Genomic DNA, 27,301 nt, shown 5'->3' on the forward strand with positions numbered 1-27,301 from the left:
TCAAGAGGCTTGCCTCTAATCCGAAGCACCCCAGCACACGTCACCCTGTGAAGACTGGGGCAGTGCCCAGCTTAAATCATGCCTGGCACGAGGCTGGCTGCGCCCTCAGCACACAGCGAGGAGCCTTCCTCCCACACTGAGGGCTTCCAGGGCCTTGGAGGGCTGGGCATGGGCCATGCAATACTTCATGGCCATGGGGACTCTCCCGGGATAAGGCTGGAGGCTCAAACCCTGCCCTGGCTACCTCCAAGAGGGTGACAGCACCCGGCTGTGCTGGATTTGCACACCCTACGCCCACATGGTGCCCAGTCCGCAGGTCCCTCCCACCGCCCGCCCAGGGAAGGCGATTACCAGGACTCTAATTGCTAAAGCCCTGGGCTCTAGAAGCGGGTTTTCCTGGCACGCATCCTGCTGGCAGCCACCCTTGTCCATGCCCACTGCCATGGGTTAAGGACATGGCAAGAAATGCCTCCACAGAGAGCAGGACCCATCCCCATCCCTCTCCTGCGTGTACTGGACCCCGAGCCAGCTCAGCAGGATGCAGCCCGCAGCCCACAGCCCCATCCCCTCTGCCCCTTGCTCTGGGGCTCTGCAGCTTTCCCAGGAGAGCGGAGGCACAGGGACAAGTGTGGCCACACTGGAGGGCTGGGCTGCTGGGACACGGGCTGTGCCAGGCATATCAGCCCTGGGAATCACAAGGCGAGTGCAGGGATGTCATCCTGATTTTCACCCCAATCCATGCAGAGAGGATGTGTGCAAGCTGCCCCCCACCCCGGGCCACTCACACTCCATGCCCACACACAATGCTCCAGTTGCAAACTGCCATTCCAGCTGGCACCAAACCATGCACATGCTCCCGGGGAGCCCATGCGTTGCTGTGAGCTCCGCGAATGGATCCTGCTACCCCTGCCGTGTTAGAAGTGTGGAGACAAATGGGGGGATGCCTCTCTGAACCCTCTAAAGGAGCAGAGTGTGCTCAGAGCCCAAAGCTGCAGGAGCAGAGTCGGGACTGGCAGGGCTGGGGCTGCCGGCAGAGGCTCTGGGCAGAGGGGCAGGATGCAGCGGAGGGGCCGCTGACTCATCCTGCTGCTGCCTGGAAAGAGGTGGGAGCTGCCATTTGGAGAGAGGATCTGGTGTGTAGGTTGAGCAATATGGAGGGAGCAAATCTAGGGAGAAGGTTAATGGAGCAGGGGGGCATCTGTACCGGACAGGAGGGGTCAGCAGGGACAATGCTCTGCATTCCCTTTCCAGCTGTGCCAAAGTCCCTGTCCCCCGCTCACTGTATTTCATCACCCTCCACCTCCCTTCTGCCACCTCAGCTGCGGAGAGGATGTTCTTCACTTCCCGGAGCCTGGAAATGCCTTGGCCAGTGGGAATGGGGATGAGCAGACCGGGAGGAGGGGAGTGACTGCTCTCTCTCTGCACATGGGGAAACTGAGGCAGGGAGCTGCCGGGAGGGGGCCACTAAGCAAGAAGGGTTTGGGGGCACAAAGAGCAAAAGAATCCACGTCTGCCAAAGCCCTGGCCCATCCCTGCCCTGGTCAAGAGTGTCTCCTTGCAGGCTGCCAGAGGGACTGGCTTACTCCTGTGTTTTGGAGAGCTTTTCCCTGGCTGTGATCTGCATCCCGCAGCAGCTCTTGCCCTTCCCTCGCTGCGCTGACCTGTCGCCCATCTGCCCTGCACCAGAATAGCAACGGAGCAGAGTGAATCATTGCCACAAACAAGGTGGCATTCACTTTGCTGGCAGGAAGAGGAAAAAAAGCCATAAAAATAACACGGAAAACTGCCCCGTGCACAAGGGAGGTTTAGGGACTGCACTAGCCAGCCCATGGATTTACACAGGCTTTAAATAATATCCTTAATATGGGAAGAGCCTGATTTACTCCCTGTCTCTCATGTGCTGGCAATGGACCAGGTCTTCCCGTGCTGTAACTGTGGTGGCTCCAGCAAAGCCCACGGGGCAGGTCCAGGCCAGTGGCGGTGCCCAGCTTGGCTCTACAGCCCCCAAAGGGACCCTGGCTCACCTCCCTGGGGTGACCAGCACAACTCTTTTGGCCTTGGTAGAGAAACAGGTGCTTTACAGCTCGTGTCAGCTCCTTCTTTTCCATAGGGTACTCGATTTTCCTATAAGTGCATTTTTCCTGGGGTTGATTTTCTGAGGCAGGACTGGATGTGTGTTTGGTGCCCACATCCCATCACATTCCCAACGGAGGGCAAAGGAGCCAGTGTCCACCCCCTCCGCATGCTCCACGCCTCTGTCAAGCCAGGGCAGGGTGTGGGGACCAAGGGGGACAAGTGGCCCACGTCCCACCCTGCCGCCATGCACACTCAGAGGGAACTCACCAGAGCCAAGTGGTCCTCGGTCTGCCCACGGGAGAACAGGGAGAGAACCGAGAGGCACCGTTAACTCGAGCGCCCCGTCCCCGCTGCACCCCGCGCTCGCCGGCACCACAATGGGAATCCAAACCTTCCTCCTCAGATCTCCCTGCCGGCACAGCCCCAGCCAGCTTCCACTACTGCTGCGTGGAACAGGCACCTGCCCTGCATCTGCTCCAGCACCAAGTCCCCTGCGGCCTGTCCGCTGCCCGAGGACCCGCTCCCACCCCAGCTGGTGTCCCGACAGACCCACGGGTACTCACCAGGTGGTGCATCAGCCCCTTCCCGCTCTGCGAGGTGATCACACGCAGGTCTGGCTTGCGGCTGTTGGCGGCGAGCTGCGTCCCATGCGAGGGTGGCGGTGGGGACTTGGCTGGGATGATCTTGCCCAGGCTGCTGCCATTGGACACAGGAAGGAGACTCGGCGAGGCTCTGGCACTCACATAGCCATTTCCTGCGAGAAAATGGGTGACAGAGATGAAAGAGGTAAGTTCATGGTGTGATGGTGAATGCACGGCAGTGAAAGCATGGCAATGGCAAATGTGTGGTGGTGAACAGGTACAAATTGAGAGAAGGGACATTTAGGCTGGATATTAGGATGAAACTCTTTGCTGTTAGGGTGCTGAGATACTGGAACAGGTTGCCCAGGGAGGTTGTGGATGCCCCAACCCTGGCAGTTCAAGGCCAGACTGAAGCGACCTGGTCTGGTGGGAGGTGTTCCTGCCCATGATAGGGGGTTGGAACTAGATGATCTTTAAGGTCCCTTCTAACCCAAATCATTCCATGATTCTATGATTCTACAAACGCATGGTAGTGGTGAATGCATGGTGGTAAATACATGGCGATGGTGAATGCACATGCACAGCAAGCAGTGCCACAGGAGGGCTCCATGGATGCTCCTCCCAGGGAGAGCAGCACCTCATCCCTCCAGGCTCCCCAACACCCTCCCGCACCCAGGCAGGCTCACCCTGCAGGGTGAGGGCAGGGTAGACAGTGGCCCCGAGTCCCCAGTGCCCAGGGCAACTCCTCAACCTGCAGGAACTCCCTTTTGTTCCTGCAGTAACACCTGGTACATCTCAGAGGCCTGATCAGAGGCTCTTTACATGCTCTGGCCGGACACCACGGCTCTGCCATGGCAGGTAATTACTGGCACATTCACTTATGGTACCAGAGCAGCAAAAAGGGGCTATGGCCAAGTGAGGACTTAGTTCACTGCTCCCATTGCCCCTTTGAAGATCTGAGGTTTCTTCCTCCTCCTCCTCCTCCTGATGCCCCACTTAAGGATTTTATGTGCAAAGAGGGGAAAAAAAAAGAAGAAAGGAAAGGAAGAAAAAAATTAAAAAGGAAAAGATTTGATGAACATCAGGAAAGGAATAAATTGGATCAGATTACTGTTCTGATGAGGGTTGTTTTTTTTTCTCTGAATAGGCCCCAAAGATAGAAAGGCGTTCAGCAATCACCAGGATTCAGCCCTCATATTCATTGCACGTTAGACCGGGAAAAATAGGTCGCTGATTGCATTATTAATCACATCCACCATTGCGCTGCATCTGCATTTCAGCAGGCGGCTGTGGCAGTGACGCCGCAGCCGCGGCGCGCGGGGGCCGCGTGCCAGCCGCTGCCTCTCAGAGCTGTCCCGAGGCTGGACGCAGCGGTGATGGGGTGAACCAGGCACAGGGGATGGCCACGCTCCCTGGGAGCCATGGGTCTGATCCCGCTGATGCTGCCAGGGACGGGAGGTGCTGCCCCACCAGCCACCTGGGAGCTGCCATCAGGGATGCCCATGGTGGCTAGGCTGCTGCAGGCTGGCAATTCCGGTACCCATGTCCCTGATGGAGGGAGAGGACCAGCTTTCCTGTCCCCAGTGAGATGTCCTCCAGGCCTGAATCACCGTGAACAGCCCTGCAAAAGGCATGTGCCTGGTGCATCAGGTCCCGGTACCGTGAGCTGTCGGCGTCCCGCTCACAAGGCCACTGGCTTTTAGATTTATTAACAACAAAGGTGCAGAAATTCCCCGGGTGACCTTTGCTACCCACAGTGCCAGTGGCCATGGATAAGCCAAAAGAAATGTTAAACCCCTTGATATTCTCCTGCCCAAGGTGGCACCGACATGGGTACACATGTGGCTCTCATGGTGACTCCCTGTTTGAGGCATGGCACATTATTGTGTGCATCACCTGGGGTGTGGATCGGAGTGGCCCCTGTACTGGAGGGGAGCTGGTTTGGGTTCCAGTGCTGCCACTCACCCCCAAAGGCAGGTGGCCTCGAGCATTGTCATCACTGTCTCCACCCAGCCTGGACCCGGCCACCCCAGTGAGCCAGAGAGAGAAGGGCTGTGCTCCTGCCTGGATTTCCCAGCAAAGGCCCCACCCCCAAAAAAAGGGGTCTAAAAGTGAAGCACTCTGGGCCGCCTTTGCACCACCCCAGTGTGAATCTGAGCAGAACTGGGGACAGCCAGGGCTCAGCAATTCCCTTCTCGGGGCAGGCAGGTAGGCCGGGTGCCGCATCCCAAGGGTGGCACACGCTGTGGTGCACGGGCAGGGATACAGTCGGGATACAGCTGGGATACAGCCGGGATACAGCTGGGATACAGCCGGGATACAGTCAGGATACAGTCGGGATACAGCCGGCATCGCTGCAGGATCCAGCCAGAGGCACCCGCAGCTGATGACTCAGAGGCAGCAGGTGATCACTCAGTGCTGCAGAGACTGCAAGGGAGGAGGAGGAGGAGGAGGAGGAGGAGAAGAAGGAGGAGGAAGAGATGTCCCAGGTACCTGAAAACCGCAAGCGCAGTGCCAGCGCCAGAGCCAGAGCCAGAGCCAGAGCCACGCTCCCCTCCCGCAGCCGTGCGGGGAGCCCCGGGGCGGGCGGGGGGCCGGGGACAGCGGGGGTCCGGGGCTGGCCCCGGCCGGGCTGTCCCTGCTCCTCACGCCCGTTTCCTGCAGTGGCGGCAGGAACGCGGGGAATGCTCCGGTGACGTCAATGGTGACATTCACGGGCCCTGCCAAGCTCCGACCGCCACGGCTGCTCCCGACAGCTGACGTGGGGGCGGCGGGGGGACAGGGGCCGCCAAGGTGCCTGGTGGCCGGGGCACGACGGCCCCTTCCCTCTGCCCTCGAGGAGCAGCAAAGCTTCGTGTTGGGCACTGCGAGGCCCCGGGGAGATGCAGCCTCCCAAACCGCCCTGGCAGGGTTTGCTCTGGAGGCGCAGCTGGGAAGAAATCCTGCTGGCACTGGCATGGCTGCTGCCCAGCACAGGGAAAAGTCTATTCCCAGGAGGGGCTGTGGTGCAGGGCACAGGGACAGGCGGTCACAGTGCTGCCGAACCGCAACTGGACCAGCCCCATCCACACAACCGGTGGGACCCGGCTCCAATGTGGTTTTAATTGGGGCAATGTGGAATTTCACACTCCTACTCCGTGCTGTCAGCTGGAGCCCTGCTGCAAAAAGGCCTGGAGGGGGTGAGAAGCCATGCTCCTGGAGCAAGGCTGCCTTTGCCCTGGGACGGATGGCATCCACCCTGTCAAGCCCAAGCCCAAGCTCACGACCTGCAGCAGCTTCCCAGCAGGACCTGGGGCCATCACTGGTTTTTGTGCTGTGCCCACACCAGTGCTGGGCTGACATCCTCAGCCTGCAGACAGCAGAGGCAGACGTGAGGATGGAGATGTTGTCAGTGCATTTTACAGCCAGGGAGCTGAGCCACAACGCCTGAGCCTTGTTAGCATTGAGGCTCTCACAGTGGAAAGGGATCTTAATGAGCTTTTTTCCTTGCAGTAAAGTTGCTTTACAGGGCCCAAACACGAGGAGAAACTGAGTGTTAATTGATCACCTGAGGTCAGGGGGGGAACTGGCTGCATGAGGAGCTAAACCCAGTGCTGCCCAAATCCTGGTCCTCAGGGATCACTTCTCTATCTTCAGCAATCCCAGAGACCCAGGGGAGATGGACACACCTCAGTCTCTGGGGTCTTCACTGAAACCAGCGCTCCCCACAAAGGCTGGAGCTCCACATGCCAACTTCTCTCACTGCCAATGGCAACAAAATTTTCCCCAGCGCTTCCCGCTGAATAGCAAAGCAAAATCCTATCGGACACATGGGGAAACCATGGGCAGGAGTGGCACACAGAGCCCTGGGTACAGGGCTGAAAGGCTCCTCACTTACCCACAGGGCTCGGGCAGGCTCCATTTGTGTTGTTCAGGTCTCCCCCAAGCATCGCCCCTGCAAAGCAACCAGAAACACAGGGTCATCATCCACGCAGAAACAGGGTGAGCATCCCTACTTTTGGGGAGCAGGAAGTGGGGGAGGAGCACAGTGGACGAAAGCAGAGGAATATAAGTGGGGTTGGGGCGCCGGGGAGAAAGTCCTGGGTGAAATGAGCAGCATTCCTGGTGATCAGGTTAGGAAACATTATCCAGGCAGATCCGTTTCCTTTGGGAAGGAGCCAGGTGCACAGGAGCCTGCTCCAAAGGAGGTAGCTTGGAAAACACTGCGGCTATTTTATTCCAAGCCCCCCTTTGGGGGACACGGGGCCGGTGCTGCTGGGGAAGAGAGCCCCAGCAGCACGATGTGAAACACTATCCCCCCTGTAATGTTCACGCCGAATGGAAACCATCCCTGCACTGCCAGGACGCTGCTACGATCCGGCCTCCCACAGTCCCAACGCTTGGAAAGTGCCGCCACTCCCCACCAGGCTGGGAAAAAACAGACAGGGGGCTTTTACATTCCCAAAAAACTGAACATTTTGCCTCTCCTGTAAGAAGATTTGACTTTTTTCTGCCATGTTATGGAGTCACTTCTGAAAGCCACCTATTCCCCAGCTGGGGCTGCCTGGCTACGCCGCGGGCAGCGATTGTGGCCAACAGCCGTCGCGGAGGCTCTGAAGCTGCAACCGCAGTCATCCTGGAGCCCTGGGCTGGGGAACGAGGAGCCTCCGATCCCAAACCCCACCTCTAACCACCGCCCAGCCCTTCTCAGCCCAGATGGGGAAACCTGAGACAGAAACCTTTATTCAGCCCATGGCTCTCGGCTTCAGGCTTGCAGTGAGCCCCTGACACCAGGAGGAGGGCAGGAGGGCTGAGCCATTGCTGTGCAGGGTAGTACAGTTGCTCCCCACATGGGAGCAGGGTTGGGAACAGAAGTGGTCCCAAATATTGTACAGCTTGAGAAAGGGCAAGGTGACTCACAAAATGTGGCAGACATGGCACCACAGCATCCTCCCTTCAAGGAACGGGGCTGTAAAGCCATAGGTCCTGGTGCCTCTAAAGTCCTGGAGGAGGCAACCCACCAGGATTTTAGGGCTGTGCCCTGCTGTGGGACTCCACTTGCACCCCAGCCTCTGGTGCCCAGGCTGCTGAAGTGGGCTCGCTCCCTTGGGTGATTGATGCCAACCCTGCTCCCAGCCCTATACAACCCTTTGTCTGCCCTTCTCCCATCCCCGAGCCGATGGCACTGGGCAGTGCAAAGGCACCCACCCAGCACTCACTATGCATTTGCTTTGGAAACAACACTCCTGGCTCCGGTGCAATGCTAAAAAAAAAATTTAAGGGAGTTTTTCTAACATGCAACGCCCTGGCTCCCACAAGCAGGATTTCTTCTGTGTCCCAGGCAGCGAGCGAATGAGACACAGATGGCCGGACTTGGAACACCTCTGCACTCGCAACCACAAAATGATCCCCCTCAAACGAGCAGCGAGCGAGCTGGAAACAGCGAGCACCCAGCGGGGTCTGTTTTACCAGGGAGCCTCTTCTGTTCTCAGCCGAGGGGCCTGTGAGAGGGCGGAGATCCCTGCAGCCAGATTGCTGGCTGCCCGTGCCTGAGGAGGGTTCTGCTGCCCTGTCTGCAGTGAGATGCTGCTCTGTGGGACCAGACTTAGAACAGAATGACCCCTGTCCTCCAAGTCTGGGGCTTCATCCTGATACTGATACCTGAGCACTTCAAGGCACCTCAAAGACCCCCTGAGGGGAGAGCAGTGAGCAAACAAGCCATCTCTGAACCACAGCTCCTACTGCATCCCAGCCAGGCAATTCGCTGTGCTCACCCTGACCCACCACATAACATGCTTCTGGAGGTACCTCCCAGCCCTTCTCCCCAAATCCACCCCCCCTTTGCAGAGCCCCCCCGAGCTCTCACAGCGCCGGGGGGCCAGAGCCAAGCACCCACTGCCGAGACATCCAGGTAGTCACAGGCACCAGCTCTGCCATTTTGCAGCCCATGCAACTTTCACAGACCATCTGTGACACCCAAAATAGCAGGCAGGGGCTTTCTGCATGCTATTATTATTTATGATCGCACTGTGGGAGAGCTGGGCTGTGGTCACACGTCGTCCTCATCCCCCCCCGGCACTGCAGAGGACACGGGTGACAACTCCTCTCCCCCACCCCGCCCTCCGCCACCCATCGCCGGTCCCTGCTGGAAATGACGGCTCCTCCAATCTGTCAGCAGAGCCACATGAGTAATCACTGGGACCAACTGCAACCAGCCCGGCCCGACTCAGAACAGCCCTTTTTAGGCAGCAGTCCCATGTCACCGGAGTGCCACCGGCAAGCGGGATGCCAGCAGCCACCCCCAAGCCTGGGAATGGCGCTGGGTGACTCATCTTGTGCTGCCCAACCTTGAAACAGATCCCTGCAGGGATCCAGCTCTCAAAGAGATCTGGGTAAGGCAGGGGGGTTGCCCTCAGTTTGCGTCCAAGGCACAAACTGGGGGCATCGACCTCTGGCAGGAGGACAGGAGCACACGGCCAGGGGCAACAACACTTCCAGGCTGCTCCTGCCACCCACGGATGCTGGGACACAGACCCAGGGAGGCAGCAGGGGCGTCCCCTGCCACCCGGGATGCCCTGTGCTTGGTGCTGCATGCCCAGCCAGGCTCTGGGCAGGGAGGATGGGGAGGGGAGGGTGTGAAGGGTCACGGCGTGGCTCACCTGCGCTGGCTGGCCGCTGCGGCAGCCCCGGGGACACTGTGTTCCTCTGCAGTGCCGGCTGCTGCGGTGACAGGAGCCGGGGGTCTGTCAGCGACGAGGTCACCAGGGACTGGGTCACCAGCGAGCTGCCTGGGTTGCTGAACTGCAGCGTGTTTTGGTTGGTCACCGGCACCGTCACGGGCATGGCAAAGTTGGGAGCGGGCACTGCGGACTGAACAGAGAGTGGGGGGTAAAGGGCAGCCGGAGCCAAATTCCTGCAGCACAGCAGCAGCAACACCCACTGCTGATCAAGGAGGGACAGCCAGGGTCCCCAAACCTCCATCTCACTGCTGGCCTGAGCTGCTGTGCTTGAACCCACACTGGCCCTTTCAGGGGGATGCACCAGAGCCCAGACTTCACCAGGGAACATGGGAAGAGCAATGGGCTGTCCCCTCGGACACACCAGAGCTCTGCAACCTGCTGTTTTGGCCTCATTTTCAGACTATTTATTTACCCTCAGTGTGTTCAGGGCAGCCACGGAGGAGAAGCTGAGAACATCCCAGAGCATGAAGATGGGCAGCACCCCCGTGGTCTGCCCCACCAGCACCAACAGTGGCCGAGCTTGGCACTACCCTTCACCCCAAGAGCCGGCAGGGGTTTTATGAGGCCGTTCCTCATCCAGAGGGGTGGAAAGAGCCCTCCAAGGAGCCAACAGTGGATGTCAGTTTGGGCTGGCACTGGTGCTGGTGGTTGAGCACCTGGGAAAGACTCATTTTGCTCCACACAGCCCCCAGGTGACACTGTCATCTACCCTGGCTCCTCTGGGAGCTGCTGGGAAGGAGGAGCTGACCCCAAGGAAGCGGGAGCATCGCTAAAGCCCTATCCTTGGCTGCAGGTCGAGGACCAGCTTCACCTACCGGTGTCCCCGTGGGAGCCAGACCCGCTGTGATTATCCTGGCTGTCTGTCTTATGTCACTGATTTGCTCTTCGTTAACAGGAGCGGGCACCTGCTTAGAAGCTTTAGCAGAGGCTTTGCTAAAGTCCCACTTTAATTTGCTCAGGGATGGAGAGGCAGAGCAGCCCAGCGCTGGATGGGACCATGGCAGGACCAGACCCAGGACCCCAGAGGCTGCCCTGGTGAGGGTAGAGGGAGTTGAGAATCTCCCTACTACAGCTGGACGGAGGCTGCTGCCCTGTGGCCCCTTCCCCTCCAGAAATCTGCTCTTGGATGGGTGCTGCACCTTGGAGGCAGAGGGGAGGATGGGAGGAAGGAGTGGGATGGTGCTCACCCACGCCTCGCTGCCAGGAACCCTCCCCACCTGCCTCCAAGGGCACCCCGTCCTTCAGAGCTATCCCGCGGCCGCAGCCAAGCTGCGAGGACAGCGGCTCTGAGCCTGCGCTGCAGCACTGCTCCTGTTCACAGGGGCAGGGCTCAGCAATCCCCACACCGCTGGGGAGAGCCAGAACGTGGAGCCCTCCCTCTGCTCAGCCCCAGGACCTCATCCTGCACAGCAGCAGAACCAGAGAAGGAGGAGGAAGGTTTCTTGGGTGTCGCACGAACACCGGAGCAGCGCTGTGTAATAAATCACTGCCAACACGTCTGTGTGCGTGCACATTCCCAGCAAGGGAGAGGAAGATCTAAACCCCCTCTGCAACGCAGCATGAATGATAGAGCCAGGAGGTGGATACACCGGCCCGAGAGCCGAGGTTTGCCTTAATTCAGCTCTATCCCACTGCACCTGCAGACCAGCGTCAGGCTGATGCTGCCCCAGCGTGCAGCAACACATACCCAGGCCACCAGATTCCCCTCACCCCAGGGAGGGCACAGCTAGGGACAGTGGTTTGCATATTGGTCCAAAATCTGGGGGAGAAGATGCACACGTCAGCCAAACTCCAGGGTTTCTGCTCTTGTTAGAAGCGAGGACAAACACCAGAGGCAGAAGCCCCGTCAAAGCCTCTCGTTAGCAGACACGGCTGTCATTAAGCTGCCCCGGCCACCCTGTCAGGTTAGTTCTGGTCACACACCAAACCAACCCAGCAGTTAAAATGGAAAAGCGTCATCTTCAACCACACACGCTCCACCTGCACCGCTCGGCCTCTCGCTGCCAGGAGGTTTAGTGGGGGAGCCGGATGCTTCACCCTGACCAGGAGCCGCCCAGCGCCTGAATGCCACCAGCCGTAAGGACTTTTGGGATTGTCCCTCTGGACTGGCATGTCTGGATGACCAGGGTCTGCTGGGAGCCCTCCCTCTGCAGCAGATATGTACTGAGGCTGAGCAGCCCCTACTTCCCAAGGAGAAAGCTCAGGTGGCTTTTGGGCCTATTCTGTGCCAGTGGCAGGGCTTGTGCCAGGTGCTAGGGACGTGCACGTCCAGCTGCACCCACACCCCACAAGCCCTGGTAAGGTGGACACCTGCCCCCCACTAGTGAAACCAGGCAGGATGAGGCAGACCAAGCCTCACCAGAGCTAATCCTGCCCTGAACCCACCCGTGGGGCTGGGCTCGCTGTCACAGCAGATTTGCGAGCAACCATCACCTCCTGCACCCCACTCTTCTCCACTCCCCAGCCCTCCCAGGTCTCAGAGCAGTCCCTTCACCCCCTCCACCCCAAGATGTAAGGGATGGAGATGCAGATTTTGGGGTCCTTGCGAGGCTCCTGGAGTAACACAGCACTGAGTCAGCAAAATAAAAACTGGGGATTTCAAAAGACCTAGCTCTCGAGAAAAGCCAGAATTTTAACTTGTGGGGGTTTGCAAAGCACAGAAGGACAGATTATTTTGCTGGGGGGTGTGTGTGTCATTTTTGCTGTGCTGCATCCACCCCTGGAAAAGGAGCCTCCCTCCTGCTCCCACAGCATTAATTATGGCTGCAGCAACTCGGGGCTAATCCCCCTGAAAAGCCGTTGCCTGCATCGACAGTCTCTGCTCCCTTGAACTAACAACTAATTTGAAACACGTCCCCCTCCTCCTCCTGTCTCCTGACACAAATCCCTTTCAGCACTGTCCTGATGCCACCCCGGTGCCGGTGACAGCTCTGGGATCACAGGCTAAAACCTCCCTGGATTTCTGCCACGGCCACCAGCTGCCCCGAGGGCTCGGTGGATTTGGGGGGAATTAATGTGAAACAGCCCAAACCGGGCTGACCCCTGCAGGGATGTGAGGGGTCGGCACTCACCACCAGCTCATGTGAACATTGGAATCTTAACCCAAACAAAAATTCTTTTTGTGGGGAAAAGAAGGTGAAAAAGAAGGCCCTAATTCAGTATTTGCAGCAGAGGAGGGAAGAGGGACAATATCCTCCTACACTGTCCAGACAGAGCTAGGAAAGTTCAGGACACTGGAGCTAATGGGAACCGTTTTCCCAAGGGTGGGAAACAGGAGGGAGCCTCAAGGCCCCTCGTGCATCTCACCCATCAGAGCCGGCTGCATTCGGGGCTGTGGGGGCTGCGAGCATCGGCTCCCAAGGCACGGCACGGCTCCGAAGCAAAGCCATGCAAAATCCACCCCCCGTCACCTGGAGGCACTGGGGAGGGGACCGGGGGGCTGCAGGCCACCAGCTACTCACTGCGAGCCGGTAACTCTGCATCATTTTATCAAACTCCTCATCAATCTTTTTATATTTCTCTTCCGTCTGCGGGGTCAGCGCAAACACTTCATCCCCTTCCGGGCTCTCGCACTCCCTGTGCTTCTTGTTCAGCGCCTGTTACGTTTGGGGGGACACGGGGGGTGTCGGGGAGGGAGCAGGGGACGAGGTTGGGAGGAAGTCGAACAGAAGAGAAACAAAACAGAAAAGAACATATAATGAGGGTTTTCCAGCCATGGGCAGGTACTTACACCGTATCGCTTGAACAGGATATCCAGATCCTCGCTGCCTTTGCGGTATTTATCCTCCATCAAAGGGCTCTGGTCTATGGAGTCGTCACCGTCGGGCTCCGGGCTGTCACAGCCGTTAAAACCTTTCTTTCTTAATGTCTGAAAACACAACCGTGACAGTCTGAGATCCACGAGTGGGGATGGGGAGCACGGGCAGGTCCCCCCTGGAACACCCACCAGCCCGGACGGATCATGACTTGCCCTCGCACAAATCAACACCGTGGCCCCAAGATGCTGTTGACCTCAACAGGGTCAAAAAGTTAGGATAGAGATCCTAGGTTTTGATGACAGGGCGTCTCTAATTTAGGAATTACAGCACAGGGAGGAATGGAGAGAAACTTCCTTGCTTTCAAAGGCTCTGTTTACACTGGAGCTGAACTTGGCCCCACACCAGCTCAGGCACATTTGTCACCTACAAGTACCACATCATGGAGGGGAAATAAACCTTAATGCTCTCTGCTTTACTGCAAAAACCAGGGAAAACCTGCTCACAAACAGAAAAATAAAACCCAAAATTATAAGCAAAGAGTAGCTCATCCTTGACAAAACCAGATGGGTGGCATTTACCAAACACAAAGGTGCCACAGGAAGAGCATCACAGGACAGGGCATGTGGCACAGTGACAGCTGCGAGCTCTGCTGGGGGGGGCACAGGGGGGTGACGGTGACAACACTGGGCAGCAAACCCCACGCCAAGACTGGACTCACGAGCAGGAAAGGTCCCCAGCATTGTTGCACCAAGGTAACAAGGAGACATCTCCTCGTTAGGAGGAGCCCAGTGACCGCCCATCTGGGCCATGCACAAGGGACAGTGACACCCCAAAGTCCCTCGCTCGTGCTCGGCAGCCAGTTGAGATCCACTTTCAATCACTCTATTTTCAACATAACAAAAGCAATCAGGCGTTATGATGGAACCAGCACTTGCCAACTCAGTTTTTTTTAGAAGTCAAAGCTACAGAATTTCCTGGAAGTCTCGGTCCCTTTTCATGCCAAAACCAGCAGTGGGGGGAAAAAAAAAAGACAATTCTCTGTCTTCCTAAACAGCAATAAACATCTCCATTCTGAGGCCAAAGCGTGTTCAGGAGTGGCTCTTCCACTACCTGTGAGCTCTGGGAAACACAAGGCTTGTAGGGGAAGTTTTGCTGGAGAGAATAAAAACCAGGATGTCTCCAGAAAGGCTGGGAACGCCATGGGTAGGATATGCTCGGCACTGGTCCGCACAGCACTGGTGCCACATAGCTCCACTTTTCCTGCAAGCCTGGCTTAGTGGATGCTTGTGCCAGGTGGCCATGGCCAAGCAATGGGCACCACCCCCAGCCTGTTCTCCATCCAGCTGAAGCTTTTCACAATATTTTCCATTAAAATTACTCCTTCTGTGGTGCCATTTTCACCCTCGTTGCTGGATTCAGTCGCAGAAGGGAAATGTCCTCCTCCAGCTCCAGCTCCAGCAGTGAAGGACCAGGCTCGCTCCCGGCCACAGTGGCATCTGACACTCTGCTTGGCATTACCAGTAATTCCTGCTACCTAATAACTATTAACTAATTACCTAATAATAATGATTCTGAATAATTCTTATACCTAACAATAATATTCCTAATAATTCCTGGTACCACAAATTCCTGTGCTGTCCCTCTATAGAGAAAGGCAGTGGGAATTGGAGTCACTGACATGAACGGGACATTCCCAGGGCTCATTCTGCAGGTTCCCAAGGATTTTTCCCTACTATTTTTCTATTTTTTAATGTGTCCTTGTTTGTTCTCAGAATGGCCCAAAAGAGGAAGAGGCACTGCTGGTAGGGAAGGAACAGCTTTGCCTGCTTTTTTTTTTTTTTAAAACTGCTTTTTGTGGATTTTTTTTTTCCCCAAAACCTTTTGTTTCACCAATGCAGCTGAAAGACAGAAAGCTGAGCTTTTCTCTAAAAAAAAAAAAAGGAGTTTTTTCCTTTTTCTCTTTCAGAGGCAAAATGGAAAAAGTCGTTCCATGATCAGCAGAAGGGTTGAGGCTGGGTTTCCTTCGGGTGCTGGGGAGACTCTCCGGTGTCTCAGGGGCTGTGCCCATCTCGCCACGATTCCTTTTGCAGGGACAGGAACTGGACCTCACACCTCTGCCCTCCCATCCCTGGCTGGGAATTGGGAAAGCAATCCCTCACATCCCTGGAAGCTCCTCTCCTCCAGCAACAGCTGCTGGCAGGTTCAGAAGCTGTGGGAATGGACAAGCCATGGCCATCCCCTGGGACCTTTGAAGGAGGGAACCTCACAACGGAATTTTTAAGAGGTTTCAGCCAAGCAACAACATCCTTCTCCTTTCTAAAACCTGCAGCAGTGACACAGAGGCCTGGATGTTTTAGACAGCTCCCAGTGCCCTTGCCTCTGCCCCCCGTTCGCCACCCAAACCAAGAGCAGGGATGAGTGAGGGGCTGCTGCAGTATTTTGCCATTTCCAAGTCCTCATGAAATCATCCCAGGGACTGCTTCCTCAACAAGGCTGACAAGGAAAGCAGTGGAATGGGGTGGACGTGGCTCTGCTCACCTAGACCCTGAAACAGCTCACAGCATTGCCCTTTGCCTTTCCCAAGGTCTTTCTCTGTGGGTCTAACATATTTAGTGCCCAACACAGCTTTACCTTGGTCTCCTCGCTCTTCCCAGCCACCAACTTCTTAAAATCAGTCATAACTTCATTGTCTGTGAGACCCACAGCTCCCTGCCTGGGTGGGTTTGGAGCATCCTGAGCTGTGAGGGGCTGCTGCAGCGCTGTCATCCCCGCCCCAAGCCTGTTGTAACCCTGCCTGTAACCCTGGCCACAGCGAGGGGCTGCTGGAGCTGCGGGGAAGGGGAAGGGGACGAGCTCCAGAGCTGGCACAGCCGAGGATGGGGCTGATCTGCAGCGCGGTGGGACGGGAAGCACCGGCGGCGGTGAGTGACCGGGGCCCGAGTCACAGCAGGACACGAGCCAAGGCAGCCCAGCTCGCAGCAATCTGCTGCTCAACAAGAGGTTTGGGACAACAAAATGCCATTATCAGCCATACAGGCATTGGCTGCTGGTTCTTTCATTTTTTTTGACAAAAAAAATGTGTGTCCCACATTTTTAGCTTTTTAAGATGATGTAAAAGGAAAACAATCCTACTGGAGCAGGAATCAAACCCAAAGATTCCTGTTTTCGGGATCTCTGCAAGGTCTTTTAGAAAAGAGCTTTCCTTCTCATTCCTCGTCATTCTCTTTGCCAGGGTAAAAACAGAAGATACAAAGAGGTTTTCAGGAAACCTTTCTGTCACTGGGCTGCAGCCAGTGGAACACAACTATTTTTCATATAAAAGAGGCTTAAAAGCAATTCTTTCCGAGCAGAAAATTTTCAGAGGAGAAAACCAGGGTGAGAACTTCCCACAGCAAAAACTGACCTCACTCATTGTCTGCCCCTCTCGCTGCCACCCCCAGGACCCCCATTCTATCAGGATCCACTGCAGATCCTTCTTTTCCAGGAAATATTCCCACTCCCATGATCCCAGCTCACACAGGAGCACACTTCCAACCTGAAGAGCGTGAGAGAGCAGCATGAAATGCAGAACATGTGAGAGGAAATGATGCTTGACCAGGATGTGATTGACTTCCCTTAGAGGAGGGAGACTCAACCACCCTGGGCTTTGGGGAAGTCTGGACAAGGATAAGGATGAGAATGAGGATGAGGATGAAGATGCGACACCGGCAGCTGCCTCTGCACTTTGCCACCTCCCTAGCATCCTGCAAAATGCCTGATTTTACACATCCTGGGGAATGACAACTCCAGGAAGGAGAATTAGGGAAAAATCAGCCCCCCTCCAGAACATTCAGCCAAGGAAAGGACAGAAATGGCTGTGTGGCTTTAACTGGCTGTGGAGCATCCCAGTGCCCGGTGAGCTCTGCTCTGCCCAAGTCCCTTATCAGAAACTGGCACGTCAGCCGGGCTGCAAGGAAACGAGAAGCGACAGCGAGGAGCAAAGCCGGCGTGATCCCAGGCCGGGCGCGCACGTGGCACCCAGCGTGCCTGTCTGGGGGCTCAGCTGTCCCCCGCCTGATTAAGGAAACCCCCCTCTCTGCATTAGAGAGATTTTCTCAGACTTAAAAGCTTCCAACAGCCAGGACTTTGCCGGGCACGGAGAAGCCGCAGGGGTTGCGTGGCTGAATCCCGCTCACGACAGCCACTGCCGAGCCCTGGCATGGCTGAGACACAGGGATGCCCCCATGGGGGATGGTCCCCAAAAGGCAGTCGGGGGGTGTGGAACCCCTCTTGAACTAGGGCTGTGTATGTTCATCCCAGAGCAGCTCTGCCTCCCGCTAAATATCCAGGGGGATAAACTGCTCCAGGGCATTCCTGTGCAGCATGGGCTGGGGTGCCTCCAGTGCTCCCCACACAGATGCCCCTCCCCACAGCCAAAAATCAGGAGATCCTCACATTTACTGTTGTTTTAAAATATAATTTGGACAGAGCAACTTGTCCTACCCTGAGCTGTGGTAACAGTGCCCAATCTCCGGAGCCACCGCCCACTCCCCCTCCACCAGGAAAACAAAATCAGGAGGCTTCTGCCTTGATTCCCCCAGGCCCCAACTGCTCCTCATCCTTCCTGAGATGATGCCAGAGTCCCTCAGAGCTGCATCCCTCGGCAGGAAGGGGCTGTGGGCATCACAGGGAAGGTGGGTCCTTGAAATCCACCTAAAATCATATTTGGTGACAAATTCCCAGCCTCAACCTTCATGGTCTCTAAATGCTTAACACAGGAAACTTCTGAAATGTGAAGATACTTTCCGGGAGTCATGTTCAACTGGGAGACACCAAGAAACATGAGATAAATTGGGTTTGTGTGCAGTGGGGACACAGCTGGGCTGGTGGGACCTGACCTGGGCGAGGGGAAATGGAAATCAGCACCAGGAGCAGGAATGGTCTCCTGGGGGCATGGATGTGGGAGAGAAATCAGTAAAAATCTTAGAGCAGCCCTAACCCTGTTCCAAGACAAGATGAAGATGAGGAGGGAAGCTTGAGCAGCCTCCAGACCTGCCTTCACCCCAGTGGGTTTCACTCCGTGACGGCTCTGCCAGCAAGATGTGCCGAGCCCAGCGTGTTTGGGCTCCTTTTCTTGCCATTCACCAATATCCTTCCGCTCACGATGTTCCTCTCCTTGGCTTTGGATGCAGATCCAGCTTTTCATGTGGTGCAAACACAGTGTTTCTTTGGGTGCCAAGGACTGTGTGTAACTTGTCGGCTTGGGAGTGTTTGCATCTTGGACCATACGGGAACAGAGAATGCTGCCCAAAATGTTTACGGTATTTTTAGGCCAAGACAAATCTGTTCGGCGCTGCAAGCGCCGCAGTCTGAGCATCCCGGAGAGGCTGCGCTGGCGAGCATGGCAGGGAAAAATGCCTGCAAACCCCCAGCATCTTCAGAGAGAAGGGGCATCACCTGGCTCAAATGGGCCAAAAAGGACATTTCTGAACCACTTCTAAGGCCCCTACGCAACTGTGCGGTGGCAGAAGAGTCTCCAAACCCCAGTGAGAGAAGGCAGATGCTGCCAGATGCTTGGCCATGGCTCAACTAGATGAGGTGAAAACCTCAAGTCCAAACCTCTCAAAAAGACACATTTCATAGAGAATAAAAAATAAAAAGGAAGCAAGATTTAGGGGGCAGGTTGGGTTTTTTCCCTTCTCCTTCATGAAATCAAAGCCTGAGCATGCTGGCCAAGACGCACCAAAGGGATTCAAAGGCAGAAGTGGTTCAGCCCGATTCCTCCAGCAGCACAGGGCTCCACTCTGTCACCAGCGGCTCTGCAGGCATTAACTGATGCCGTAATGCTGCTAATTACCCAGCCAAGCCCTTCGTTTGCCCAGATTTAATGGCACCTGATGACCCCACAGCTCTATCTCCGTGGATGTGACCAATGGCTGAGGCACCGCTGGCACCTTTGTGTGAGCCGAACACCGTGTGCTTGGGCCCGGTGATGCTCTGCCAGCACCAGGGATGAAGACAAAGCAGTGGAGAGGGCCAGCACAGGGGCACTGACAGCACATGGCAGCTGAGCATCTCCTGCAGTGACAGCAGACTGGAGAGAGTAGCCTTGGCATGAGCACCGTCTGGACGTGCAGTGGCAGTGCCAGGGGTGGGTCAGACTGGACTTGGTTGGGTCATCCCTGGAGACCCACAAAACACAGATGGACAAGCCTTGAGCAACCCCACCAACCCGTGAGCTCGGCCGTGCTTTGAGCAGGGGCTGGACTAGAGACGCCCAAGGTCCCTCTCATCTGAACTCCTCGTGCCCTCCCACAACCCCACTGTGTCTGTCAGAACATTGGGCTGTGGCAATGCCACCAGCTGCACCAGGCACCCCAGTGCAGCAACCCCATGAGATGCCTCCAAACACGTGGTTTGCCTGGACCACAGCAAAGTCCCACAAAGCAAACGTGCACCTCAGTTTCAAGGCAGCAGGTCAACACATAACTCGAGACAGCTTCATAACTCTACCATAACTCTACCACCCAAATGGAGTACTTTTGTAGGCTGAACCAAAAGGATGCAAAATCCATCTGGCACTGTGTGTGGAAGGTGAGCACTGTGTGCTCGCTCCATCCCCACCCTGCACCAACCTCCTGCATTCGGTGGGGTGCCAGACCCAGCCCTGGCTCCACCACAACAGCAGAGCCGGGGAGCGGACAGGTGGCCTCACCTCGATGATGTCTGCGTTGGTCCGGCTCTCGTGGGGCTCGTTGTACTCGGTGTACTTGAGCAGTACCTTGTCCATGTCGGTGCTGGCATATTGGAACAGCTTGTTGGAGTGGTTGAAGATGATGAGGGCGATCTCGCAGTCGCACAGGACACTCAGCTCATAGGCTTTCTTCATCAAGCCGAACTTGCGCTTGGTGAAGGTCACCTGAAAGCAAGGACAGCCATGGTCAGAAACTCTGTCCATCCTGCCACAGACCTGACACCTCCCAGAGACAAATGGAATGACCACTGGACAAAGAGCAAAAGGAAAGGAAGGGTAGTTTCCTCAAATGGACCCAACCCCAAGCTCTCCTCTCTTTTTTCCCCTCTTCCAACCAGTTCATATCGCTGCCTATTTTGGGATCCTCCAAAAGCAGACACTTCACAAGCACAAAGATGATTATCAGTGTTGGAAATCACATATTGCCAAATCAAGAGAAAATAAATTTCAGCAAAATCCCCAGCAGAGCTGCCATCTGTCTGGGGGCTGCGGGTTCTCGGCAGTTTTTAAGTCGAATGTTCAAGCGATGGAGATCTCGTCCTCGCTTGCCGCAGCAGCACTGTGAGCACCCAACCTTAGGGGCTGCAGAGCTGGGGGCTCAGCTCCCGGAAGCTGCCTTGGGGTGCCCACCCCACCCTTGAGTCACTATCCTGCTCACCAGCCCCCTCTTCTCCTGGGAGGCTGTGCTTCCCCAAGGGCACCCCGAGCCCCCCGTGCTCCCTCTTGCTGTCCCCAAAACCTTGTTGGGGAGTTTTCTGCGTTGCCTGCCTACTGAGGTCCCCTGTCCCCCAACCTGCCCTGCCTTGAGCTGCCACCAGAGCTGCTGGGTAATGAGGCAGCTTCTGCAGGACTGATCCTGATGAGCTGGCTGGGGCCCGGGGCCAAACTGGGTGCTGGCTCCAACACCCGCTCCAGCTGCCGGGCAGACATTGGGCTGCGATTCCCAGCCCACGCTCAGCTCTTGCTACCACGCTCCTAACGGGACCCAGCTGGAGGGGAGGGAGCTGGTTTGGGGCTCCCAGTCCCTGCTGCAGTGCAGACAGCTGTTGAGGGTCCCTCACCCCTCCAGAACACGTGGCACACTGCTGGGGAAGGCGCGATGCTTGGCCAATGCCCTCTCAGCAAATAAAAAGCAGAAAAAGACAATAAAAGGCAGGAGGTCACAGCTTTGCTCTAAGCATCGCTCTGGGGGTGAAGTAGCTGCCGGGTGAAGGGCTGGAGTCGAGCTGAGATGCCCTTGGGTGCCAAGAGCTGCTCCCTCGCTGCACGGGAGGGCTTGACCCCACTTTGGGCTTCCACCACAGCATCGATTTTGCAGCTGAACAGCTTTAATGTGCAGAGCTGAGGGAGGAGAGTGAAGGAGGCTGCTGCCTTTGCTCAACCCGAGTCAGTGGCGTCACAGCCACAGTCCAAAGAGCTCAACATGGAGCTTCCCAGCCCATGCCAGTGCTGAGGAGCAGTGCCACCACGATGCTGCCACAGCACCCAGCACACACCCCCCGGGGTCCTGCACCCCTCAAAACAGAGCCGTGCCCCCGCGTATGGTGGGAGGGCAGAGCAGGGGCAGGTCTGGGCGCGCTCGGCACAGGGAGCTGCTGCCCCTCCCCACCATCTCCCAGAGATGATTAAGCAGTAACGAGATTCGGCTCTAATCGCCTCATCCCCTGGAAAGTGCAGGGCTGGCACCCCGCGCCGCTGCACCCTCCACGTGCACCCGCTCTCGCTGCAGCCGGGCTGTGAGCACTGGTGCTCACGTTGCCAGCGCTGCCCCAGCCCTGGCACGCTCTGACACAAATTAAATTACTTGAGGGCCAGCTCTGGGGTCATCAGCAATTTCCCCTCTTCGGTGGCATCCTGGGCCTCTTGGCCACCCAAAATTGCTGCTGCCAGGTGCTGGACCCGGCTGCTCCCAAGACCAAGAGCCGGCAGTGCCACGCAGCAGCCAGTGGCCGCATGGTCAGCTGATATTCTGCTCCTCCATGGCAGGACAGGCACTAAAACCAAGCCAGGGCTCCCCAGCACTGTGGCAGCACCATTTCTGGTCCCACGTCCCTACCAGAGACCGGGTGCTCTGCCGCAGCTCCAGCAGCACCACAGCCTGGCACGACCTCCCTCGCTGTCCCGCCGGGATGGCCCCACAGCTCTGACTCACCCTCTAAGCAGCCCCAGGAGCCCCTGAGAGGAAAACACACCATGTCTTTGCCAAGACAGAGGGAACAGCCGAGGGTGGTTGCTTCTGCTGCTGCCAGTGCTGGGGATACCTCACCAAAATACACCTTGCCAAGCACCACGAGACCTCTCATCCACCGAGATCAGAGGCAACAGGGTGAGGCCGAGGCGTGTGAGCAAGGGGGCAGCTCTTGGCAACGAAGACCAGGAACAAGCTTGGTTTGGGTTTTGCCCTTGAGTGTGGGGTCACCTTCCCCAAACCAACCAGCAACCTGGGCAGAGCTGAGCAGAACCCAAAGCACCAAATTATCCCTCTACAGATGAGGAGATATTCCCTCTGCAGACAGGAACAGGGCAGAGGAGCATTCCTCTGTCTTGGCACCCTTGTTTCTTCCAGAGAAAAGCAAAGATTTACCATTTAGCCACCACATAACACAAAGGTATCACCTAATGCTGCCTTGGGCATCCACCCGTGACCCGGGACAGAAACCCCAAACCTTCCCCTGACGCCGTGCACGAACCCGATCTAGAAGAATTAACCTTGTAAGTCTAAGAAGGTAATCAAATCTCATGCTTCAGGGCATAAGCCGATCACCAAAGGGGTCAGGAAGGAATTACTGCCCCACACTAGCAGGGGATTTTTGCCTTTCCCCTGATGCAAACCATATTGGCGGTTGCCAGAGTCAGCGGCCTGGCCCTGAAGGACTGATGGCCTGATCTGTCGTGGCAAATCCTCTCCAGTAATTCCTCTAATGACATTAGTGACTCTTACTTGCTCTCGTCTCCTGGTTTTGGCTGCTGCTGTAATTCACAGAATCACACAGTGCTTTGGGTTGGAAGGGATCTAAAAGCTCATCTTGTCTCACTCTCCTGCCACGGGCAGTGAGACCAGTTGCTTCAAGCCAAATCCAACCTGGCCTTGAACACTTCCAGGGATGGGGCAGCCACAGCTTCTCTGGGCAACCTGTGCCAGGGCCTCAACACCCTCACACAGAAGAATTTCCTCCTAATATCCAACCTAAATTCTCCCCCTTTTCAGTTTAAAACCATCCCCTCCTTGTCCTGTCTCTCTAGGTCCTTGTCCAAAGTCCCTCTCCAGCTCTACTGAAGCCACTGTAGGCACTGGAAGGTACTCTAAGGTCTCCACAAAGCCTTCTCTTCTCCAGGCTGAACAATCCCAGCTGCTCCAGCTTGTCTCCAGAGCAGAGGTGCTCCAGCCTTCAGAGCACCTCCGTGACTTCCTCCAGACCCACTCCAGCAACTCCACGTGCTGTTGGAGCCTCCATGTGGGTTTGTGGTCTGTGCCCCCATGAAAGGCAGAACGTGGGACATGAGCAGGGTCAGACTCACTGATGCCGCAGGCTCGGGGTGAGATGCAAGGGAAGAGCTTCACCGCACAGCGAAGGCTCTGGAGAGCCCCTGTTCAGCCTTAACTCTCCCTGAGGTTCACGATGCCTCAGCAGCCCTCAAACCACGGTTAGGGATGAAATCCTCAGCAGCACAAACGGAACCGCAGGTGTCGAGAGCAGCTCTGCCTCCAGCTCCTCACACAACCATTCTCCAGCACATCCCCGCACTACGCCCATTCCTCATCTCTCCCTCTCCCAACAGGCGCAGGTGCCGTGGGAGCCATCCGGGCACACCGAGGATGGTGCACAGAGCTGCCAGCCCTACATTTCCAGCAGCAGCACCGCAGCACAAAGCCCCATCCATAATTCATCAGTGCCAGGCTGCTCCGCTCCTGGGGCGCGGCACCGGAGAGCCGAGCGTGCCGAGCCAGAGCGCGGGGGCTGCCGTGGAGGCAGGAGTGGGCTGAGGATGCTCCCAGACACTGGGTTTAAGCCAGCTTAGCCAACAGCCCACAGCCACAGCGGGAACGCACGCACGGACGCCTCTCATCCTGATCCGCAATAACAGCCGGAGAGGGAGGCAACGGGAGAGAGAAGGAAGAGGCAGCTCCAGGGAGACCTCACTGCAGCCTTTCAGCTTATAAAAAAGATGGAGAGGGACTTTTCACATGGGCAGATATTGATGGGACAAGGGGGGATGGTTCTAAAATGATGAATGGGAGATTTAGGTGGGATGTTAAGGAAGAAGTCCTTCCCTGTGAGGGTGGTGAGGCCCTTGCACAGGTTGCCCAGAGAAGCTGTGGCTGCCCCATCCCTGGAAGTGTTCAAGGCCAGGTTGGATTTGGCTTGGAGCAACCTGGGCTAGTGGAAGGTGTCCCTGGCCATGGCAGGGGTGTGGGACAAAACGGTCTTTAAGGTCTCTTCCAACCCAAACCATCCCATGATTCCATGAGATGAAGCAAGAGGGGACACTTCTGACTCTGGGGAGCAAATCCTGGCAGTGCTCATGTACAGTGTGGAACAGGAGGGTTCTCACCACCTTTACAGCTCCCACTGTGGCGGATAGAGCAGATCAGCAACCCACTGCCTGGAGCAGCCCTTCACAAAATGTCCCATCTTCCTGGTGTGTCCTTGTTTCCCAAAGAAAGGGAGCAGCGAAAGTAACTGATTGCAAAGCTGCACTGATGACCAATTAAACAGCTGCAGCTTTGCTGACACTCAACTTCAACAGGGCTGGGTTTTTGGGAAGCAAAGCAAGACGTGCCGTGCTGGGGTGGGGAGCAATGCTCCCATACTGGGTTTTGGAAGAACCAGCCCAGCCAGGGCTGCAGCTGCTGCCAAGGGAAAACCAATGTCCCCCAGCCCAGGGAGCTGGGCTTTGGGTAGAACACGTGACATGGGAGACACACTAAAGCCACAGCACCCGGCTGGGCAGAGCAACTACTGCTGCCAAATCCCACCTGGTGCAGCAAGACCCCCAAAAACAGCCCCACCACCTTGACTGTTGTCTCTGGCAGAGAAGTGCCTCCTTCCTTTCCCGAAGCCTTATCCAGCAGGGCCAGGCTGTGCCACCCCCCTCCAGCATTACCAAATATTTTCCATTTGTCTGAACTTCCAACAGGGCTCCAGTCGCTGTGGATCCCTCGCTCCCCCCTGCAGTGCTGCCCCATAAAGTACAGCCTGGCTCCTTTAATAACCCCTAAGGCCCCGTTTCCTCTTCATTATGGACACAAATAGTGCCAGGAGCAACTGGGACATTAGCAAAACCCATTTGATGTTCATCCCAGCCCCCTCCCCTCAAATGAAGCTGTAATGAGGAAAACCTGCCATTTCCTATTGTTCTGCTGCAGAGCAATAAACTGGTTCATCCAATTCTGTTCTTTGCCACTCTTTAAGCATTAGGAATATATCCACACTTTTTTTTGCTGGGGTTTTTTTTCTGTTTTTACGTAATAAAAGCATCAGGAAAGAAGTGTGGCAGGCCACTCTGGGGTGTGGAGGTTGCTGGACTAAGGACAGAGGCTTGGATCTGCTTAGCCAAACTCCAGGAGCACAGGAAGCAAAGGGACCTGCCTGGAAGTCTTGTGGTTATGGGGAGTACACCGATGGAGTCATCCCAGAGCAAACCTGGGCCAGCAAAGAGCCGCTGCTCCGCTGCTCCGGCTCAAGGAACACGGAAGTTTGGGAAAAACCTGATGGGGTTTTTTCCCTCTGAGATACACAAATGCATTCCTACACACATGCACATGCATGTGTATCTCGGGCTTGGCTTCAACACAGCCCAAGGAAAAAAACCCTGGAGCCATGTAAGTTTTCAATTGAGAAGAAAAAAAAAAAAAAAAAGGAATAATTTGGGTTGTTTGCGTTCAGCAAAATGGATACTTGTTGTGGCTGTTTTTTATTGGAAAAACCACATGGAAAATGTCAACTGAAGTATATTTTCTGCAAGACTAAAAAAAAAACAAAAAGGGAACTAACTAAGTGGAGAAGATACTTTCTTCTGGAAAAGCACTTAGATGGAAACAGTGCGAGGAGCTCCAAGGCAAGGAGCAACGCCTGGGTGGGGGCCGTGGTGCAACGGGGCTGTTTGCCTGGTTCTGGGATCTGCCTGGATCCAGCCCCGGCGCCGAGTCTCACCCATCTGCTTATTTTATGGGTTGGGAATAAAACAGCACCAGTGGCCCAAAATGAGATGGAAATGGGTCGTTTTGAAACAGAACCCCTAAAATCCCCAATGGTACAGGAGGAGAAGGGGTGAGGAGGGGCAGCACCGACCTGCCGATTGCGCTCGTCCGTGATCCGCTGGATCTGGATCTTTTTTCTCCCCATCTTCTCCGGAAATCCTTACCACACCCGGGACGACTTCGGCTCAGGGGAGGGGAGAAGTACCTCGCTTCAAAACGCTTTCATTAAAGAGCGTCGAGGGTTTTTTTTCACGGGTGGAAAACAAACCCAAAAAAAGCCAAAACAAAAAAAAAAAGAGAGTTTTGGGTGTCTCCGTGCTCAGTTCATGGTACCCTCGTGTGTGGTCGGATCCAGCGGGGCTGAGCCGTCAGCAGCTGCTCAGAAACCTGCACAAGGAGAGAGACAGGAGTGAGCCAGTCTGTTCCCAAACCGCACCCAGGACCCAGCGCCCTCCTGGCATCCTCCCTCCGCTGGTGTGGATCCCACTCCCCAGGCCATGGGGGTCTCTGGTCCTTCCTCCCATTCAGCTCTGGGACCAGAAAGGCTGCAGAGGGATTTATCCAACCTGGTCTTGAAGAACCCCAAGGATGGAGCCCAAGAGCACCCGCGCTACAGGACACGTGTGGGCCGGGCATGGCGATGCTCAGGGAGGAGGAGGAGACGGCAGCAACGCACCCATGAATCATTATTCCTCTGTGACACTCCAGACTTTTTTTTTCTCTTAATAAAGTCATAAGTAGTCGAGTGGCTGGTGATTAGCTTGGGCAATTTAAATCCGTCTCCAATTTCTGCACTAATCTTCAATTTGGAATTTTAAAATATCTTTATTTGATTACTTAAAAAAACCTTATAACCAGGCACAGAAACCTAATTCTTATGAGAAAGGAAGACTCTGAAGGCAGCTGAGACAGCCTGGCCTTCCACTGAGCTCAGCCACAGCCAGACATTGGATGTTTCCATTGATCTGGGGGGGGTGTGGATTGACTCGGGGGTATCTTGTGCCCTAAGCTCTCCCAAAGGGGTGAGTCCACAGATCCCAGAGCATCCACATGGTTCCAGCCTCACTCTGGGATCCCACAGCAGATCACAGGGCAGGGACTCAGCCCCCCCGGGCACCTGCATCCCCTGATGCCAGAGGCTCTATCCAGATGTACCAGGGCACCTCCTGACGCAGCCTCCCAACCCCATTTCACCCCCATTTCTCAGCATGTGCTGCAGTGCAGCGAGGGGG

General features: G+C 56.0%; 1 protein-coding gene across 16 annotated transcripts in view; it reads right to left on the bottom strand.

Annotated features, from left to right (window-relative positions):
- MEF2D (myocyte enhancer factor 2D) overlaps positions 1 to 27,301 on the bottom strand; it is a 101,068-nt gene that overhangs the window by 13,663 nt on the left and 60,104 nt on the right. For 13 of the 16 annotated variants that reach the window (XM_032713069.1, XM_032713060.1, XM_032713064.1 and 10 more), the window contains 7 exons: positions 26,161 to 26,456; positions 19,829 to 20,032; positions 13,107 to 13,244; positions 9,296 to 9,506; positions 6,535 to 6,591; positions 2,640 to 2,830; positions 2,344 to 2,364 (listed from right to left, as the gene is read on the bottom strand). In XM_032713069.1, the coding sequence (XP_032568960.1) occupies positions 2,344 to 2,364; positions 2,640 to 2,830; positions 6,535 to 6,591; positions 9,296 to 9,506; positions 13,107 to 13,244; positions 19,829 to 20,032; positions 26,161 to 26,214 (876 nt within the window). In that variant the 5' untranslated portion in view covers positions 26,215 to 26,456. Of the gene's footprint in view, positions 1 to 2,343; positions 2,365 to 2,639; positions 2,831 to 6,534; positions 6,592 to 9,295; positions 9,507 to 12,837; positions 12,973 to 13,106; positions 13,245 to 19,828; positions 20,033 to 26,160; positions 26,457 to 27,301 lie in introns of all 16 variants that reach the window. The other 3 variants (XM_032713072.1, XM_032713070.1, XM_032713073.1) reach the window with 2 other exon arrangements.

Source organism: Chiroxiphia lanceolata, chromosome 29, assembly GCF_009829145.1.
Source record: "Chiroxiphia lanceolata isolate bChiLan1 chromosome 29, bChiLan1.pri, whole genome shotgun sequence".
NCBI classification, from domain to species: domain Eukaryota; kingdom Metazoa; phylum Chordata; class Aves; order Passeriformes; family Pipridae; genus Chiroxiphia; species Chiroxiphia lanceolata.